Consider the following 19,417-nt stretch of genomic DNA (forward strand, 5'->3'; position numbering starts at 1 on the left):
GTCTGAGTGCACACCATCCCTTCTGTACATGTCCTACCTTCCCTGGAAGAGAGCCCAATGATCCAGAAATTCAAAGTCCTCCCTCCTGCACCATTTCCCATCCACAGCACTTCCTATCTCTTTCCCTCACCAATGAATTCCCTATCACTATAGCCCACCTATTCCTCACCTTCTCTTCAGAGTCACAGAGCTAGACTCAGTGCCAGAGACCTGACCGCAGTGGCTTTCGTCATCTAGATCATCCCTCCCAACAGTATCCAAAGTGGTGTACCTGTTGTTGAGGGGAAACATTGCCTGCCTATCCTCTTTCTCCCTCCTGGCAGTCACCCAGCTACCTGTGTCCTGCACCTTGGGTGTAACTATCTCCCTGTATGTCCTGTCTATCAACCTCTCAGCCTCCCAAATGATTCAGAGTTCATCCAGTTCCTGCTCCAACTCTTTAACGTGGTCTGTTGCTGCAGCTTGATGCATTTCTTGCAGGTGTAGTTGCTAGGAGCACTGGAGATCTCCTGCCTCCCCACAACCTGCATGTGGAGCATTTCTCTATCCAGCCTGGCATCTCTACTATTTTAAACGTGCAAAAAGAAAGAAAGAATAAATAACAAAAAAAAAGCTGCCTACACCTCTCCTCATCAAAGCCTCGAAGAGGCAGAGTCTCAACTCTACCAATTATTGCTCTGCTGAAAGTTAACTCCTTTATATTGGATTTTGCCAAATACCTAATTATGCATGATTCAATGTTTCCTCAGGAACTGTGGCACACAAAATGTGCCGGCTGTCCCTGCTTGCTTCTTTTGATCTCTCTCTCTCCCTCTATGCTATCCAATGTCTCCTTGCAAATTATGGCACACAAAATGTGCTATCTGCTCCTGCTTGCTGCTTTTGAAGTCTCTCTGCCTCGACACAATCCAATGTCTCCTTGGAAACTGGAATACACAAAATGTTTTTTTTTTGTTCCTATGTCCAGAAAAAAAGTGAGTTGTCCAGTGACTTGTAATTGCTGATTTGGCAGATGGACAAAGATTATAATTTTTGATTTCAATTTAATGAATGGAAGTAAGAAGTGAGCCTGCCATTGCAGGTCTCTGCGTAATCCAACCTCTGCAAGATTCCCAGTTGCTTTTAATGATCATATAGCCAGCTAACTTGGGAATGAGCATCTTACTAGAGTTGTGACTTTCACTGGTTAATTCTATGACCTTCATACCTTCTTCACCCAAGCAATCACAAGTAGAGTTGCTTTTCACTGCTCTGTTGATAGAATGACCAATTTCATATGATGGAACTCTTAATAGAATGCTTTTACCAAATCATGTCTGCATTTTAAAAATTTTGTCAAGGTAAGCTCCAGTATGTAAAACAGTTGTTGGGAAAAACAATTACAGTTTACAAAATATCTGTATGAGAACATATTTTATCTTTATTGTACCATTTGTTCATTCTAGACTTTTCAAAAAATAGGAACAATTTCTCTCTATCCATTGCTTCCTTTTTGACCCGAAATACTGTAATCACGATGCCATCACGACAATCCATTTCTTTTTTAAAAAAAGAGTAAAAGCCCAGCTTCTCCAGTCTATGTAATTAAAATTTCTTTTGCAGCCTCTCAGGTTGATCAGCCAGTTCTGTTGTCTTCAAATGAGCTGTGCAAATGAACTCCTGAATTTCTCATTTCCTTTTTCCCTTTAGCATGTCCTTGAGATGTACACCCTCTTGGTCTTCCTACCATAATATAACACTTCACATTTTTCTTTCACCTCTCTGTCCGTATTATCACTTTATCTCCTTACTATCCCCCTCACAGTTCATTACACTTCTCACTTTTGTGTTAATTACAGATTTGGAAATTGTATCCTCTAACCAAAGCTGTAGTCAGTGAGATGTATGTATTTTTTAAAAATATGCTATTTCTAGTATCAACTTATAGTAGAGCCAACCTTTCATTGTTTTTATCTAGTTAGATACGATTTGTCTTTAGCAAAGATACCTGCTGTTTTTATCTAATCATTGCACTTTCATTCAAGTGTCTATTAATTTTGTACCTGATTATTTTTTCCTTTCCATCTCTAATAGGCTGGTTGTTGCGTTTTTCCTTATACATTCTTTTTGGTTCAGCAGTGTAATATTTGTAGTTTTACAGTTCACAGTCACCCACCCTTGTATCTATGAAGTTCTGAAGAGTAGCCAGGGCTTCTGCAGTTTCCTCCTTTGGTAACTTGCAATGAATTCCATTTGGATCTGGTGACTTATTATTTTAAGTATAGCTAGCCTTTCTAGCACCTATTCCTTTTGGGTGTTTGGCCCATCCAGAATTTCAAATTGGTCTTCCATTGAGTCTCTAAACCCACATCTTTACCCAGGCATTTATCTATTCTTCTGTTTCTATACACGTTAGTGTAGGAAATAATCCAAGGTGGTCCATGTTTGAGATCCTGTTTCTTTATCACGCCTTCAATTCCTGAAATTTGCCTGCAGACTTTCTCCCTATACCCCATTAAAGTTGAGTCAAGTGGATATTTGAAATGTTGAAGAAATCACTGGCATAACAGTAGAGGGCAAAATTTTCAGATCTCTTAGAATATACGAATAATGCCAGAGGATTGTGAGGTTGTTATTGGTGGAGAGAAACTCATTGGAAATTAAATAAGTTTCAAATTTGGAAAAATATTGTTCAGGGAGAGCCAGCATTCATTCTTTTAAGGCATGTTGTGAATGACTGCTTTAAGGGAACAGAAGGTTGATCGCTGGATATTTTTTTATAAAGTAGATGAGGTACAGGCTATGTTACAGTTGTAACAGACATAGTTTTGGGCCACTGATTTGGAAACCTGTGTTTCATTACTAACATGGCAGCTGGAAATTTTAAAATTAAATTCAAATAATTACTTCCAGATTTTTATTTCAGTGTAATTTTTAATAACCTGCTTCAGTGATGCCATTCAGATATACAACGTTCTGTCAATTTTTAACTGTTTCCTTAGCTAATGAATAATTGTTGTTGAGTAATAAATGCCATCCAGCTCTATGTTACATATCTTTAGACATTTAGTCCTGTGTAAGTTTTTTGGAGAGATGTATTTAGAACACTATCCCAAGTTATAGATCTGGATGTTCAACCCAATTCATTTAGGGCAATTTTTGGGATTATTCCAGAGGAAGTAGGTAGGATATCTGTTTCCGCTCAACATGTGATAGCCTTTTCAACTTTACTGGCTAGGAGAGCTATCTTGTTATACTGGAAAGAGTCTAATCCGCCTACTGTTATCTATTGACTCTCCTCCGTCAACTCATGTTTAAGGTTGGAGAAAATTAGAAACCAGTTGTTTGATACCTCTTTTAATTTTGAGCAAGTCTGGTGACCCTTTATTCAATATTTTCATATGATTTAAGTTAATTTTTATTTATTTATTTTTCTTTATTCTCTTTGGGGAAAATCCTTATCCATGAAGGTTCGGAGGTGACTGGAAGGATGTGTTTTCTTTTCTATTTTTTAAAACTTTATCCTCAAATGGACAGCCCAATCTTTTTTTTTCTTTTTTTCTTCCTATTTAGTTTAGCAGGTTATTTTTCCTTTAAAAAAATATTTTTTTAAAAATGCCATCCTTACTGTTGATGTCACCATCTCATAATATATAAGTAAAACCTCTCAGTGTACAACAAATACAATAGTAAAATTGTTCAAATAACAGAAACCTTGGGAATAAAAGGGAAAATAATGGTTTGAACATAGAAATCTACAGCACATTGCAGGCCCTTCAGCCCACAAGGTTGTGCTGGACATGTGACCTACTCTAGAAACTGCCTGGAATTTCCCTAGTTCATAGCCCTCTTTTTTTCTAAGCTCCATGTACCTATCTTAAAAGGGTTTTAAAAGACCCTATTGTATCTGCTTCCACCACCACCACCGCCAGCAGTGTATTCCACGCATCCACCACTCTGTGTGTAAAACTTACTCCTGAAACCCTTCGATACCTATTTCTAAGCACCTTAAAACTATGCCCCCTCATGTTAGCTATTTTAGCCCTGGGGAAAAAAACCTCTGGCTATCCACACAATCAATGCCCCTCATCATCCTATACACCTCAATCAAGTCACCTCTTATCCTCAGTTGCTCCAAGGAGAAAAGGCCAAGTTCACTGGACCTATTCTCATAAGGTATGCCCTCCAATCCAGGCAACGTCCTTGTAAATCTCTTTTGCACTCTCTCTATAGTATCCAAATCCTTCCTGTAGGGAGGTGACCAGAACTTAACACAGCACTCCATGTGGGGTCTGATCAGGGGCTTGTATAGCTGTAACATTACCTCATGGCTTTTGAACTCAGTACCACAGTTGGTGAATGCCGCACCGTATGCCTTGTTAACAATACTGACAAACTGCGCAGCAGCTTTGAGTGTCCTATGGACATGGGTACAAAGATATCTTGGATCCTCCACACTGCCAAGAGTCTTGCCATTTGTATTATATTCTGTTTTCAAATTTGACCTACCAAAATGAACCACTTCACACTTATCTGGGTTGAGCTCCATCTGCCATTTTTCAGCCCAGTTCTGCATCCTATCAATGTCCTGCTGCGACCTTTGACAACCCTCCACACTATCCACAGTACCCCCAACCTTTGTGTCATCAGCAGACTTACTAACCCACTCTTCTACTTATTTATCTGGGTCGTTCATAAAAATCACAAAGAGGAGGGGTCCCAAAACAGATTCTTGTGGAACACCAGTGGTCACCGACCCCCATGCAGAATATGAGCCATCTACAACTGCCCTTTGACTCCACAAAGCAAAGTGTCCTTGGATCCCATGCCTCCCAAGGAGCTTTGCATGGGGAACTTTATCAAGTGCCTTTCTCAAATCCATATACACTACATTCACTTCTCTACCTTCATCAATGTGTTTTGTTACATCTTCAAAGAATACAATCAGACTTGTAAGGCATGACCTGCCCTTGATCATGTCTCTCCAAATGCTCAGAGATCCTGTCTCTCAGGATCTTCTCCAACAACTTGCCCACCACTGAGGTCAAACTCACTGGTCTATAATTTCCTGGGTTATCTCTACACCTTTTCTCGAACAAGGGAACAATATTTGCCACCCTCCAATCCTCTGGCACTTCTCCTGTCCCTATTGATGATGCAAAGATCATTACCAGCGGCTCAGCAATCTCTTCCTTCGCTTCCCACAATAGCCTGGGGTATTTCTCATCTGGTCCCAGGGACTTGTCCAACTTAATGCTTTTCAAAGGCTCCAGCACATCCTCTTTTTTAATGTCTGTATGTTCAAGCACTTCAGTCCATTGTAAGTCATCCCTACAAATGCCAAGATCTTTTTCCCTGGCAAATACTCAAGCAAATTATTCGGTAAGTACCTCTGCAACCTCCTCCAGCTTCATGTACATGTTCCCACTATCTCACCTGATTGGTTCTATTCTCACACAGCTCATCCTCTTGTTCTTCACTTTCTTGTAGAATGCCTTGGGAGTTTTCCTTAATCCTGTTCACTATGGCTTTCTCATGGCCCTTCTGGCTACCGTAATTCCATTCCTAAACTCCTTCCCAGCAACCTTGTAATTTTCTAGACTTCTAACAGTACCTAGTTTTGTGAACCTATCATAAGCTTTTCTTCTTAACTAGATTTTCTACATCCTTTGTACACCATGTCTTTAACCGTACCATCCTTTCCTTGCTTCAATGGAACATACCTATGCAGAACTCCATGCAGATGTTCCCTGAACATTTGCCACATTTCTGCTGTGCATTTCTCTGAGAACATTTGCTTCCAGTTTATGTTCACAATAGCATCATATTACCCCCTACCCTAATGTTGGGCTGTCTTTAAAGAGAGTGAACCCTCGCAAGGCGAAAGTTCCCAATGGAGTACTTGGTAAGGCTCTGAAAATCTGTGCCAACCAACTAGCGGGAGTATTCAAAGACGTTTTCAACCTCTCACTGAAACAGGTGGAAGTTTCCACTTGCTTCAAAAAGGCAACAATTATACTAGTGCCTAAGAATAATAATGTGGGCTGCCTTAATGACTATTGCCCCAGTAGCACTCACATCGACAGTGATGAAATGCTTTGAGAGGTTGGTCATGATTAGACTGAACTCCTGCCTCAGCAAGGACCTGGACCCATTGCAATTTGCCTATTGCCACAATAGGTCAATGGCAGATGCAACCTCAACAGCTCTCCACGTGGCTTTAGACCACCTGGACAATACAAACACCTACGTCAGGATGCTGTTTATCAACTATAGCTCAGCATTTCATACCACTGTTCCCACAGCCCTGATTGAGAAGCTGCAGAACTTGGGCCTCTGTACCTCCCTCTGCAACTGGATTCACAACTTCCTAACCTGTGCAGTTTGGTGCTAACATATCCTCCTCGCTGATGATCAACACTTGTGCACCTCAGGGTGTGTGTTTAGCCCGCTGCTCTACTCTCTACATACACATGACTGTCTGGCTAGGCATAGCTCGAATACCATCAATAAATTTGCTGACGATACAACCATTGATGAGAGGGCATACAGGAGCGAGAAATGCCAACTAGTGGAGTGGTGCCACAGCAACAACCTGGCACTCAATGTCAGTAAGACGAAAGAGCTGATTGTGGACTTCAGGAAGGGTAAGATGAATGAACACATACCAATCCTCATAGAGGGATCAGAAGTGGAGAGAGTGAGCAGCTTCCTGGGCAGCTTCCTGGGAGTCAAGATCTCTGAGGATCTAACCTGGTTCCAACATATTGATGTAGTTATAAAGAAGGAAAGACAGCAGCTATACTTTATAAGGAGTTTGAAGAGATTTGGCATGTCAACAAATACACTCAAGCCCTTCTATAGTTGTACCGTGGAGAGCATTCTGACAAGTTGCATCACTCTGGTATGGAGGGGCTACTGCACAAGACCGAAAGAAGCTGCAGTAGGTTGTAAATCTAGTCAGCTCCATCTTGGGCACTAGCCTACGAAGTACCCAGGACATCTTTGGGGAACAGTGTCTCAGAAAGGCAGTGTCCATTATCAAGGACCTCCAGCACCCAGGGCATGTCCTTTTTTCACTGTTACCATCAGGTTGGAGGTACAGAAGCCTGAAGGCACACACTCAGCGATTCAGGAACAACTTCTTCCCCTCAGCCATTCAATTCCTAAATGGACATTGAATCTTTGGATACTACCTCACTTTTTTTAATATACAGTATTTCTGTATTTGCATGTTTATTTTTTAATCTATTCAGTATATGTAATTAATATACTTTATTTATTTTTCTCTGCTAGATTATGTATTGCATTGAACTGCTGCTACTAAGTTAACAAATTTCATGTCACATGCCGGTGATTCTGCTTCTGAATTAAACATTTTCCAAAATTTCTGCTATCCCTTTCCAGCTCTATGGTGAAGGAGGTGGAGTTGTGGTCACTACCTCCAAGATGTTCTCTCTGAGAGATCTGACACCTGATCAGGTTCATTTCTCAATATCAGATCAAGTATAGCCACTCTTCTGGTTGGCTTATTTAATTTTGTGTCAGGAAACCTTCCTGAACACACCTAACAAACTCCACCCCATCTAAACCCCTCACTCTAGGGAGATGCCAGTCAATATTAGGAAAGTTTAAAAATCTCCCACCACACAACCCTATTATTATTGCATAGTTCCAGAATCTGCCTTCCTATCTGCTCCTCAATATTCTTGTTACTATTGGGGGGGGGGGGGGGGGTCTTTAAAAAAAAAAACCAGTAGATTTATTGCCCCTTCCTTGTTTCTGACTTCCAATTTGAACTTTGGTTCCAATTTGGTTTGAATAATAAATTATTTCCTTTACGGGAAGTGAGGCGTGCTAGAACGAGGGATGTTTCTCATATTATGGATAGCGGTTTCCTGAGATGTTTCCAAGAATTACATTGGGTCTATTACATTTTTTCCAGTTTTATAAGCAATTTCAACCTGTATTGGGAAGGATTATTATAATTTGTAACATACACATTGAAGCTGCTGTTAAGGGTCATTAGAAATTTCAAGATCATAAAAGCAATGATCAATGAGGTGAAAGGCTGGTTGAGGACAAGCTTTCAAGATGTATGGTTTTGCCAGAAAATAATTAATAACTGGAGATGATAGGTTAAAATTTACTGGCATGAGAGCTAGAAATTAGAAGGATTCTTCACCTGGAACTATCAGAACATCTATGTAAAGAGTTGGCACATGCTGATTCCATAAATAACTTTTAAAGAGTTAGGTGTTTAGCTATAAGGAATTGAGGAGGAGGATTGGGAATGAGCCTGCCTGCTCCTTCAGGGAGCCTAAATGGACAAAAGTACTGTTAGTGTACTTAAAATATTTCTGCTTTCAGTCCTTTACATTCACTACTTTCAAATCGTTGTTTTTGTTGTAGGGATATGACAACACAGAAAGCAGTGTGCGTAAAGCAAGTGTGTTTTGCTTGGTAGCAATTTATTCTGTAATTGGAGAGGAGCTGAAACCTTACCTTGCACAGCTCACAGGAAGTAAGGTAGGTTCAATCACATAGTCCTGATATATTTCAATATTCTTTTGCCATGCCACCTTTGAGCAGAAGTTAATACCTTGAAGTTGTGTTTAAATGTTATCATGTCAAAATAATGGAAATAAGAATATGCTGAGTACTTGGTATATGTCAAGGCAATGAACAAGATGGTGAGGGAAGTAAGGAGTCAGACAACATCTGTGGATGGAGGTACGGTCAAGACTTCATCTGGACTGAAGTTTAGCCAAGTGATGGTTAGTATAAAAAGGTGAAGGGAAGAGCAAGTGACAGGTGGACCTTAGTGAGGAGGGTTGATAGGCAGATGGAGGAGGAACGAGTGGGAATTGATAGGGGAGGTGACAGTGGACTGATAACATCTGATAGCAGTAGAAGGAGTATGGAATCAAAGGAGGAAGTTGAGGAGGATAGATGGAAACATTGGGAGAGGAGAACCAGCAGGAAGAGCGTGTGGACTGAGTGGATGGGGCTGGAGATGGGAGCATCTAAATAAAGGGCCAGTAATTGCAACATGCAGGTCAGAAAGAATGGGTACATAGATGCTGATTCATTTTCCATAGCACATATAGTACAAGCCTGCAGTGTGACAGTGGATATTCTTTAATTGTCATTTCTTCCCCAAATGAAAATAAAAAAGACTAGAAATTGGAAATAAAAGCAAAAACTTGAGGTAAAATGCAGTAGGTCAAGCTACATCTGAGTGAAAAAGAACGGTTATATTTCAGGCCAAAAACCTTTCATCAGACTTGTTTCTAAACTTTGAAAATGAGTGAGTCTTGTTTTTTTGGGTCCATGAGTCTGTTAAGTAATTAGCACTTTTAGCATCATTAAAAGCACAGTTGCTTCTGACTGGAAAATGTTTAGGATTTTACAACTGTCTTTATTATTGATGATTATAAGCCTATATTTGTTGCATTATTGTGTTTTTTGTGTTTAGTCTGTTGTTGAAACTTGCAACAGCAGTGCAATGGAGGGACGAGTTGACAGCAGTAAACTTTCCAAATTCAACTCTTAACAACAAGAGTGGAAATACTGGAAATAACTTAAGTTTTACCTTGCAATAAAGGTGAACAGATGCAATCTAACTACCATTTTTAAAAAAAGTTCAGAAATTGTCTCTTGATATTTAACTTGGGATTAAGACATTTGTAAATCTCTGTATCTCTTTTAACCTTTTAAAAAATGTGAACTTCAAAAGAATAAATTCTTCCTTCTTCAAACTAAATATTTACATGTATTGTCGATTTAATAGCTGATATCTGTCTCTGTATCTTTTGCAGATGAAGTTATTGAATTTGTATATAAAAAGGGCCCAGACGACGAATAGCAACAGTAGCTCATCGTCAGATGTATCAAGTCACAGCTAACGGATAGCAGTCACGTTTCTTTAGACAGATGAAGGCGAGCCTCTTCAGAGACCTTTCTGCTCAAATTTTGAAATCCATGTGCCCTTGGAGTGAAAATTTGCTGCACATCAGTGTTTGTTCCTAAGTAAATATATGCAGTTGCTTAGCTTTAAACTTACAGCTGTTACTTAATATTACGTGATGCCTGTTTAACATGTGACCTAATGAATAGAAGAAGGCCTGTAGTGTCTTTGGACAGTCCAGTGATGATGTCAAGTGACACAGCACTGATTCTAGGTTAACCTTTTGTCATCTTTAAATGTGAAGTATGTAATATACACACTTCTCTGAGTGTTGGTGACAGATATTATTTTAAGTATTATATATTAGTGAATTGCTGTTTCTTGAATTTCTAAAGTAATGTCATTGCCATGACTATATCTTAGTTAATTGTTTAAACCTGTCAAGTTGAATGCTAAGAGAAATGCTGTCTCACTGGACTGGACTTCCACTACTGCAGAAGATGAAAGACTTCTTTTGTTGCAAGTTCTGCCAGAAATCAATTTTTGATTTTTACATTGTTTGAGGAAACCTGTGTTATATGCCAAATGGAAACTTATTTGCATGGCAACACTAAAGAGGCATAATCATGCTTTTTGGGCATCTGTAGGACTGCCTTTTGGTGGAAGATTCCGAAGTTATTGTATTATACACCTGTGTTATTTCTTTCCTTTGTGCTTTCTCATTTTTGTTTTTAACTCTTGTTTTTATTTTCTGATTTTCTTTTCCAAATACCCTAAATATTACTTGTCTTGAAGTTGGAAGTGCAGGAGATGGTGTGTTGTATATCTTTGCCAGACTTTTTGTCCTATCATTAGAGTAAGTGTCCGTGTCCTCCTTTAGCATGAACTGAGCAAATATTGCCGCCAGGGTGAAGATCAGCTGAGAATGATAATCATAGCTTAAGTTTCCTCTGAGAATCTACTGTCATTGGATCATGGAAAAATTGACTGATTTCAACTTTATTCAATTTTTTTGATGCGAGTTGCAAATGAACATAATTCTATTTTTAAATTAGAACTGAAATCTAATGTGTAATTTAGCGGGTCTATGTTACTATTTCCTGTGAATGTATTCATGTGAAAAGGAAGGAGAAACCTTGCAGTTAAGTTTTGACTACCTAGAATCATTTTGTCACATGATCTTATAACGTGCAATGGCAGGAACTATTGGATAGGATCTATATAACTGTATAAATCAGTGGTCAGCAGTTATCTTTTCCTGCACATATTATGAATATGTACTATAAGCTGTACGCTAAGAGTACATCACTTGAAACACTTGAGTAACAGTGATATTCCCATTACACATCCTTTGGTGACTATCTTTAGTTTTAATTTTACCATCTCAAAGCTTGTTTGTGATTTTTCTATTATTTTTCCAACTTAATGCTTTTTTATGGCTGTCAGCATGAAACAAATCACAAATCGCTTTATTCCCTGGCACTGCCTGTGACTCTGAATCTGTTGAATGAACCTGATCTTTCCAACTGTTCAGTTTTATTTTGTGTTTTCCTTCCCTTTGTAATATTAACAATAACTGATTTCTGACATATTTCAAGTAAGAATCAAGAATAGACTCGTGTATCAGGCTGAATTGCCCAAGAAATTCTCCGCCAAAATAGAGCAACAGAATTAGTCAAAGTTGAGCAAAATTTTCCATTAGGGCAGTCCTATCAGTGCTCCAAAAGAGCAGAAAGCATTGAGAGGAATTGGGCAACCAAAATGCCACCTTCCTTGGGGAGCCTGTTTATCAGGTTATCACTGACTAAGTAAACTTCTAAGACTTAGAGCTTTAATAGTGATGCTTTGGTTTCCCTGAATTACTTCTTATATCATTGTCCTTTCTTAAGCTGATTAAGTACTTCCGAAAATTTTGCAGCTCTTCTGTATGCTTTGTGAATAAATTCTTGGCACTCCTGACCCCAACTATTTTTTTAATCCATGGTGGCTTAACATTACTACCATTTGGGATGGACCAACATAAAACTGTTCACCTTGTGAAATATATGTAAATATAATCAGAGAATCTCATGAAGAACAATGACCAAAATGCTTCCATCTTGAACTTGCTACCAAGGTATTAATGGAACTTGGCAGCATTGGCTTCAAAGTTCATGAGTCTCTCAATCTCAGTTGTAGACTTGTTCCCTTAGTATAGTAGTCAGCATTATCCTCCATGATTCCTGGTATCCCTAAATCTTAGATAAGTCTGGTGTTTTAGTGCGGATCTTTCTTCCAGTTGCATTGGTATGGTTGTTGTACTTAATGATGAACAAAAATAGGATTGCATATTTAAATCATCTTCTGATTTTTTATTTGTTTCTTGTTGATTTGTGTTTGAGTTGAAATTTCAGTCCCATTCTATCCCAAAAAGGAACTTCAACTTTTGTAGCACTATAGTATTTCTCTCCCCAAGTTTGAGAAGATTTTAAGAGATCTCATTAACTCTTGATGCTTTATGCAGGCAAAGGAACTAAATTTGGTCTCCTGGGAGAGCTTTTGTAGGGCACTCAAAGAAAGGAATCAATTCTTTTCAATGGGATAGTTGTCCATGTGATTTTCCTTTATATATTTTACACTGTTGTACATAGAGAATAATTTTGGTTTCATAAGTCATGATGACTGGAACGATTCAGATATCTTCAGTTGCCTTTGTAGTTTTAACATGGCAAAAGTATTAGTGGTGCAGCTGAGGAAAGTGCAACAGCAGAAATTCAACTATATAAACTTAGTTTTTATTTTATTTTATTTTTGACCAAAGTCATGTAAGTATAAATTAATTCGTTTGTCCTTTGAGGAAATGACATTATTAGCAAACAATATGGTATTTTTCTATAAGTTCTCATCATGATCCTTTTCATTTTAGTAATGTATTTTATTTCTATTACAAGAATGAAATAATACCAATGTTTTTAGTTCTAGCTGCATTTGCAATCAAAAAACCCAAAAAATCAAACTTTTTGTAATTTGAAAATTACTTCATATTCTCAAATTTATTTTATAAAAACACTAAAATTGGTGTAGGATCTTTTTTTAACCTTTAGATAACATTGAATCAGATTCAAGAAGACATTTACAAGGTCTACGCTAAATGTATAGCAGGAAAAGCATGTTCCACCATTACAAGTTTCATTTTCAAATATTGGAGTTTCATATTTGCATTTGCATTGGAGTTTTGAAATGCATATTTACAATGCATTTCCTTTTTAGAAATTACCTTCATTTAATAGTAAAGTAAGTACACAAAGTGAACAATGTAGTAAGCATTGGCATGTTACGCTGAATACATTATGTTCAGGTAATTTTTTTTTTGTTGTGGGGGGGAACATGCCTACATTGCTGGGACAAATTAGTGAAGAAAATTTGAAGTAATTTTGATGCATTAGTATTTTTTTTAATCTAAAGTGTAGACAACTGCACAGTTAATAAATTATGCTTTTAAAATGCGATTTCTTTTTAAGGTAAAATTTGTCTACGAGCAATACCCAATGTGGGCAAACCCTGGTTTGGAAATGACATACCATTTATAGCCCGTAGTTTTGTGAATTGTAACTTGGAATGGCAACCATTTTCAATACCCGACATATATAGTATCATAAAAATAAAATTACAAAAATCAGGTTCATATTTAGATATCAGTGTAATTTCATGATGCCATTCTAAACTGTACATACTGTGATTGAAGGTTAATGCGTAACCTAAAATTAAATGTAGGCTTAAAAGATATTTGGTTGGTGCATGCTATGGTCTTCTCATTTCCTTCCTTCCCAATCTCCTTGATTCATTTTGGCTGCCATTGACTGACAATAATGGGCCTTCTTTTATTCCTTCAGTTTGTGCTATAGGCAGGTGAAAGGTTGGGTGTGTGGTTTCTTTGTTTTATTTGTACTTCTCTGTAAAAAGACAAAAATGATTGCTGCTGTTGTAATTTCTTGAACTATTGGATGTAAAGGAAAAAGCCCAACTAATTTTTAAGAATAGTTGGTTTCCTGATTTAGTACAATCTAATCTGCCACATTTGAATTATGAACAAAGAGGTCTCTTTCTTGCTGGAACTGGCTGAAATGTCACTCTTCAGTAGTCAGTCTGCATGTTGCAGCAGTGTCGCCTTTGCAGTTCATCCATCCATCCTTCGGCTGCACGAATGGTCTAGGCATGGATGACCAAAGTTATACAATCCTAATGTTTTTTACTTGTTTAGTCCAATGATAGTGTTCTGTTTTTGAGGCATGTGGCTTTTTTTAAAGGTACACTATGTGTGCTTGCCTGGGATTCAAACTAACTGCAGAAACGCAACTGATGTCAAGGATTTTTTGGTAATCTGTTTTATGATAGCATACTAACAGCTTACAGAGACTAGATAAGTAACATACATTACTGTCAAATGAATGCCCTTCCCTTAACGTATAATCGAGCTGACCATTTAACGAGGGAGGAAGACAAATTTTATAGATACCAGAACTTTGCTAAGTTAAAAACAAAAACATCAGAAGTGCATCAGAATGGTTCCTAGCAGAGTATTCATTGTGCATGTACCTATTTTGCTTTGTCATGTAATATCCACATTGGTATTTATATATTATTTGTTTCATCAGTGTGTATTACCGCAACTGTACAGATAACTACATGGGTTTTGTTAACTTTCACCTGTTGATAGAATTTGCTTTGAAGAAAAGCCCAACAAAAATTAAGTTTGCTGTAGAATAAAACCCAACATGAAGACTTTGACATCTGTTAAGCCTTTTTATTTGTGCTTGGAAAAATGCACCTTGAAACTTCCATTTCATTCACATAGTTGTAGAGGGAATAAAGATTAAAAGGAGATTTTGAAGAACCTGGCTTCTTTGTGAATACCTCAACTATTGTAGGGAATAGTCTCAGAGAATTATTTTGCTATAGAATGTCAGTTCTTTTGCATAAACGATTTGCTTTCTTTCAAATAAATTGCTGCTGCTGATTCTTCTAATCTTTTTAACTGGTGATAGTCATTAAATCAGAACATTGCTTTGTCAAAAAGAGGTTGAAGTACCTGAATTTGTTACAGTTATAGAACATCCTATCATTTTAATCCTAAAGCTCACATCACATAAGATATCTTTGCTTGTGAGGAGTAAATAGTATTTTAATCATGAATGTCTTCAGTTACCGAACCAGCATCCAGAAGCTTGGAGTACTGATTTGAAAGCAGGAGTTCATATCCTACAATGACATTTTTAGAGATTAACCTTTTTTAAAAGAATCATGACTTAACATGCATAAGGTGAGTGGGGGTGGGAGTGAGGGAAGAAGCTAGTTTCTATGAAAAGTGACTATGAAACCACTGTTGTTGTTAACGGCTTACTCGGCTTTGGTCTGTTTTTATTATTTCACACTCGTCTTCAGATCAAGGACAAAAAGGGATGGTACATATTCACTGACTGAATGAAGGTGAGCCTAAGATATATACTTTGGAATAAGACAGATTTGTCATTTCAGTTCAGTGACCTCTAGACAGCCTGAAATCTTGATAATACATCAGGAATAATAAATATTTTGTGTGTGTTTTAACTGAATAAAACTGTCCATTCTTGATGCGCCTTGAAACACATTCTTATATTCCCATTCTCATTCTATCAGTTCATTTGCTCTAGTGAGATAAAATTACATTTATGTGTTGCGTCTTGTGTGTACTGATAACTTACTGAAGAAAGGTAATTACCTGATTCAGATACTACTGGTCCCAAACACCCCCTGGACCTTGAAAATGTTAATCTAAACTGCCACTAAAGTATAAAAGTGAGAGGGTGTTGCATAGAGTAAGGTTAAATTCTTTGAATTATTTTTCTCCTTAATTAAAATTTAAAGTATTTTTTATTACCAGTCATTCTAGTATTTCAGATAAATTATAAATACTGACTATTTATACACCTACCCAAGTGGCGTTCTTTTGCCAGTATATTTGAGAAGAACCTTTAAAATTGCATAGATCTCATTCTTGCTTGTACAAACTGGTATTGTGGTTGTTCTGTTTATTAATTCATCACAGCTGCAAGCAGTCAGTGTGGTTCAACAGAACCTAAGAAATAGAAGCAGGCGTTAGGCTGCTTGACCATCTGATCCAGCACTGCCATTTAACATTGTTCTTGTGTCATTTCCTGTTCTCAAATATAAAGATCAATAAATCAATTGTTAATCTGGATCCAATGTGCCACAAAAAAAATAAAGAACTATATATTTTATTTTTTTTATTTGTTTCTTCAGGTTTCTTGCTTTTGTGACTGCCTGTACAAATATCAAAGTTTATAATTTATACATTCTTTGATAATAAATGGACTTAGGAAGTCCTTTCGATGTGGCCATCAAACTTTACAACTCCTCCCTTGGAGTGTCAGACACCCTAAGCTAATGGGCTGGCCCTGGACTAATTTCCACTTGGCATAGTTTACTTATTATTATTTAATTATTTATGGTTTTATATTGCTATATCTCTACACTATTCTTGGTGCAACTGTAACGAAACCCAATTTCCCTTGGGATGAATAAAGTATGTCTGTCTGTCTGACTTTGAATCGGTCCAGAGGGGGAGGGGCTGTTTTGGATTGGTGGTCACTCTTCATGGGTTAGATTGGAGTTCAAGAGGCCAAGGGTGGTCAGATAAGACCACGGGGCAGTCACTCCCTGTGAAGGGACTGAGTTTGAGTTAGACCTCTCCTTGAGTTTTTCTGTGTTTTTTCTTGTCGATTGGCAGGTGGGTAATATGTTACATTCTTCAGATGAAGGAGGGGTTGGGGATTTGAGATCTGATGTACTTGTTAGTGTTTTTCCGTGTGAGCAATCTTAGATTTTTGTGTGTGAGAGGGGTAGTTTGATTATGTCACTTTTTTTGCATGGGAGGGGGTTTTAGCTATCATGTCTGGGTGGGTGCTTTCTTAGTTTTGTGTGAGGGAAGGGTTAGTGGGGTTTGGGGTTTGTGAGTTTTGTTTCTGTTACTTTTTTGTGCAGCGGAGGAGATGATGTCTTTTTCAATGACTTTCATGATTTTTCTGAATTTCATGGCTATCTGGAGAAGTGGAATTGCAGAGTTGTATTTAGTGTACATACTTTGATAATAAAATGAACCTTTGAATCTTTGGAATATAATTAAGATTGATTATATACATTGTATGTTCCTAAAGTGACACTAGGCTGCATATAAGGTGACTGACAGGAAATAAAGTAGTGGTGGAGGGGATGCATGGCAGTGTTGATCAGCCTTGTTGCTTGGGGAAGTAACTTTTTTAGTCAGGTGGTCTTAGCATGGATGCTACATAGCCTCCACAAATGTCATGCCTCATCTTTATTGTAGCTATGGTTTCTCACTTGTTCCTCATAATTCTCACCTCCACAAAGGACACCAAAGTCTTGCCTAGCCTTGAATGTATTTCAGTGATTCAGAAAGCTCCTTGTTCAAATGGTTCTGTTCAACAGAGAATGTATACAGTATACAACCTGAAATACTTAAATCTTCACAGATAGCCACAAAAAACAGAACCCCAGAAGAATGAATGACAGAAGTGTTAGAACCACAAAACCCCTCTCCCCAGTCCCATGCGCAAGCAGCAGCAACCTTCCCCTCCCCCACTAGCAAAGCAAAGCACCCAAAGAGAGGCCATTCAATCAAAGCTATTTACCTGACAGTTTGACATGACACATTCTCTGTCCATCTCCCTCCCCTCCCAGTCCTTCTCTCCTCTCTGTCTCTCCAGAGAGATGTCACCCATTTCACAGTGAAACTTAACAGTCGCTGTTATGATATTACAGTCTAACGCATCACTTTATTCCAAGAATTGACAGCAAACTATCCCCATCATGGGGGGAGAGAGAGAGAGAGTGTGATCACTGGGCTGCAGCGACCTCCGTCTGTATATCCGCCATAGTGAAACCCTGATGTTCCCTCTCCTGTAACACCGGCCTGGAATCAGTTGTCCACAGGGCTGCTCCCCGAAGGTGCGATCTTCCAAGTGGCGCCTGGGGAATGTTGGAAAAACGTTCCGCTGGCAAGCTCCAAGAGCAGGAGCGCGTACGCCGTTGTGTGGAGGATTCCAAAGATTTATGTACAATATTCAATTTGGGGGAAAAGGAAATGTAGGTATAGTTATGGGAACAGACAAAGATGGACTGCCCTGAAGGCTACATTGCCTGCTCAGTTGCAGTGGAAGGGCTTGTGAAATAGATGGAAGATTGCCTCCTGCCAGTTAGCCAATGACTGAGAATAAAGGGGGTCTTTTTTGGTTGACTGCCAGTGACTAGTAGTGTTCCACAGGGGTCGGTGTTGAGACCTCTTCTTTTCGCCTTATATATCACTGATTCGGATGATGGAATTGATGGTGGTGTGGCTAAGTTTGCAGATAATAGGAAGATGGGTAGAAGGGCAGATCATTTTTAGGTAGCAGGGAGTCTGTAGAAGGACAGCAGACAAATTGGGAGAATGGGCGAAGTGGCAGATAGTATATAGCATCAGGAAGTGTATGGCTGTGTACTTTGTTAAAAGGAATAAAAGTGTAGGCTTTTCTAAACGGAGAGAGATTTCAAAAATCAGAGATGCAAAGGGACTTTGGAGTCCTCTTGCAGATTCCCTAAAGGCTAACTTGCAGGTTGAGTCAATGGTAAGGAAAGCAAATGGAATGTTCACATTTATTTCAGGAGGACTAAAATATAAAAGCAAGGATGTAATGTTTAGGCTTTATAAAACACTGGTCACACCACACTTGGAATATTGTGAGTAGTTTTGGACCCCTTTTCTAAGAGAAGATGTGCTGACATTGGAGAGGGTCCAGACAAAGTTCACGAGAATGATTCTGGGAGTGAAAAGATTAGTGTATGAGGAGCATTTGATGACTGTGGGCCTGTACTTGCTAGAGTTTAGAAGAATAGACGTATCTCATTCAATATTGAAATACCTAAATAGAATGGATGTGGAAGGGGATGTTTTCTGTAGTGGGAGAGTCTTGGACCAGAAGGCATAAACTCAGAATAGAAGGACATCTATTTAGAACAGAGGTGAGAGGGAATTTATTTAGCCAGAGGGTAGTAAAACTGGAATTCATTGCCACAGCTAGCTGTGGAGGGCAAGTCATTGGGTATATTTAAAGTGGAGGTTGATAGATTCTTGATTAGTCAGTGTGCCAAAGGTGAAGGAGAAAAGGCAGGAGAATGGGGTTCAGAGGGATAATAGATCAGCCACAATGGAATGGGGAGCAGGCACAATGAGATGAATGGCCTAATTCTGCTCCTATGTCTTATGGAGTCCTTGACCATAACCACTCAGAGTCAAGTTTTTGCAGCGGAAGCACACAAATGCTCTATGAGGAGTGGGCTACTTCACAACCTTTCTGTACCATCTGTACAAATTGTACCAATTGTAACTCCCACATAGGCTTCATCAGCCACTTCCAAATCGTAGAGTCAGCAGCCCCACAGAGTGTCGCCAACGTATGCTGGTGCCATCCTTGAAAGCTCAGAGTAATGGTA

At 38.5% G+C, this 19,417-nt stretch overlaps 1 protein-coding gene across 1 annotated transcript in view; it reads left to right on the forward strand.

The window, feature by feature from the left end:
* Nucleotides 1-14,653, forward strand: part of clasp1a (cytoplasmic linker associated protein 1a) — a 341,123-nt gene extending 326,470 nt beyond the window's left edge. The window contains exons 37-38 of the mRNA XM_059970314.1: nucleotides 8,392-8,508; nucleotides 9,801-14,653. Of these exons, the coding sequence (XP_059826297.1) occupies nucleotides 8,392-8,508; nucleotides 9,801-9,887 (204 nt within the window). The 3' untranslated portion in view covers nucleotides 9,888-14,653. The remainder of the gene's footprint in view (nucleotides 1-8,391; nucleotides 8,509-9,800) is intronic.
* Nucleotides 14,654-19,417: the final 4,764 nt, after the last annotated feature.

The sequence above is a fragment of the Hypanus sabinus genome, chromosome 5 (assembly GCF_030144855.1).
Source record: "Hypanus sabinus isolate sHypSab1 chromosome 5, sHypSab1.hap1, whole genome shotgun sequence".
Lineage (NCBI taxonomy): Eukaryota > Metazoa > Chordata > Chondrichthyes > Myliobatiformes > Dasyatidae > Hypanus > Hypanus sabinus.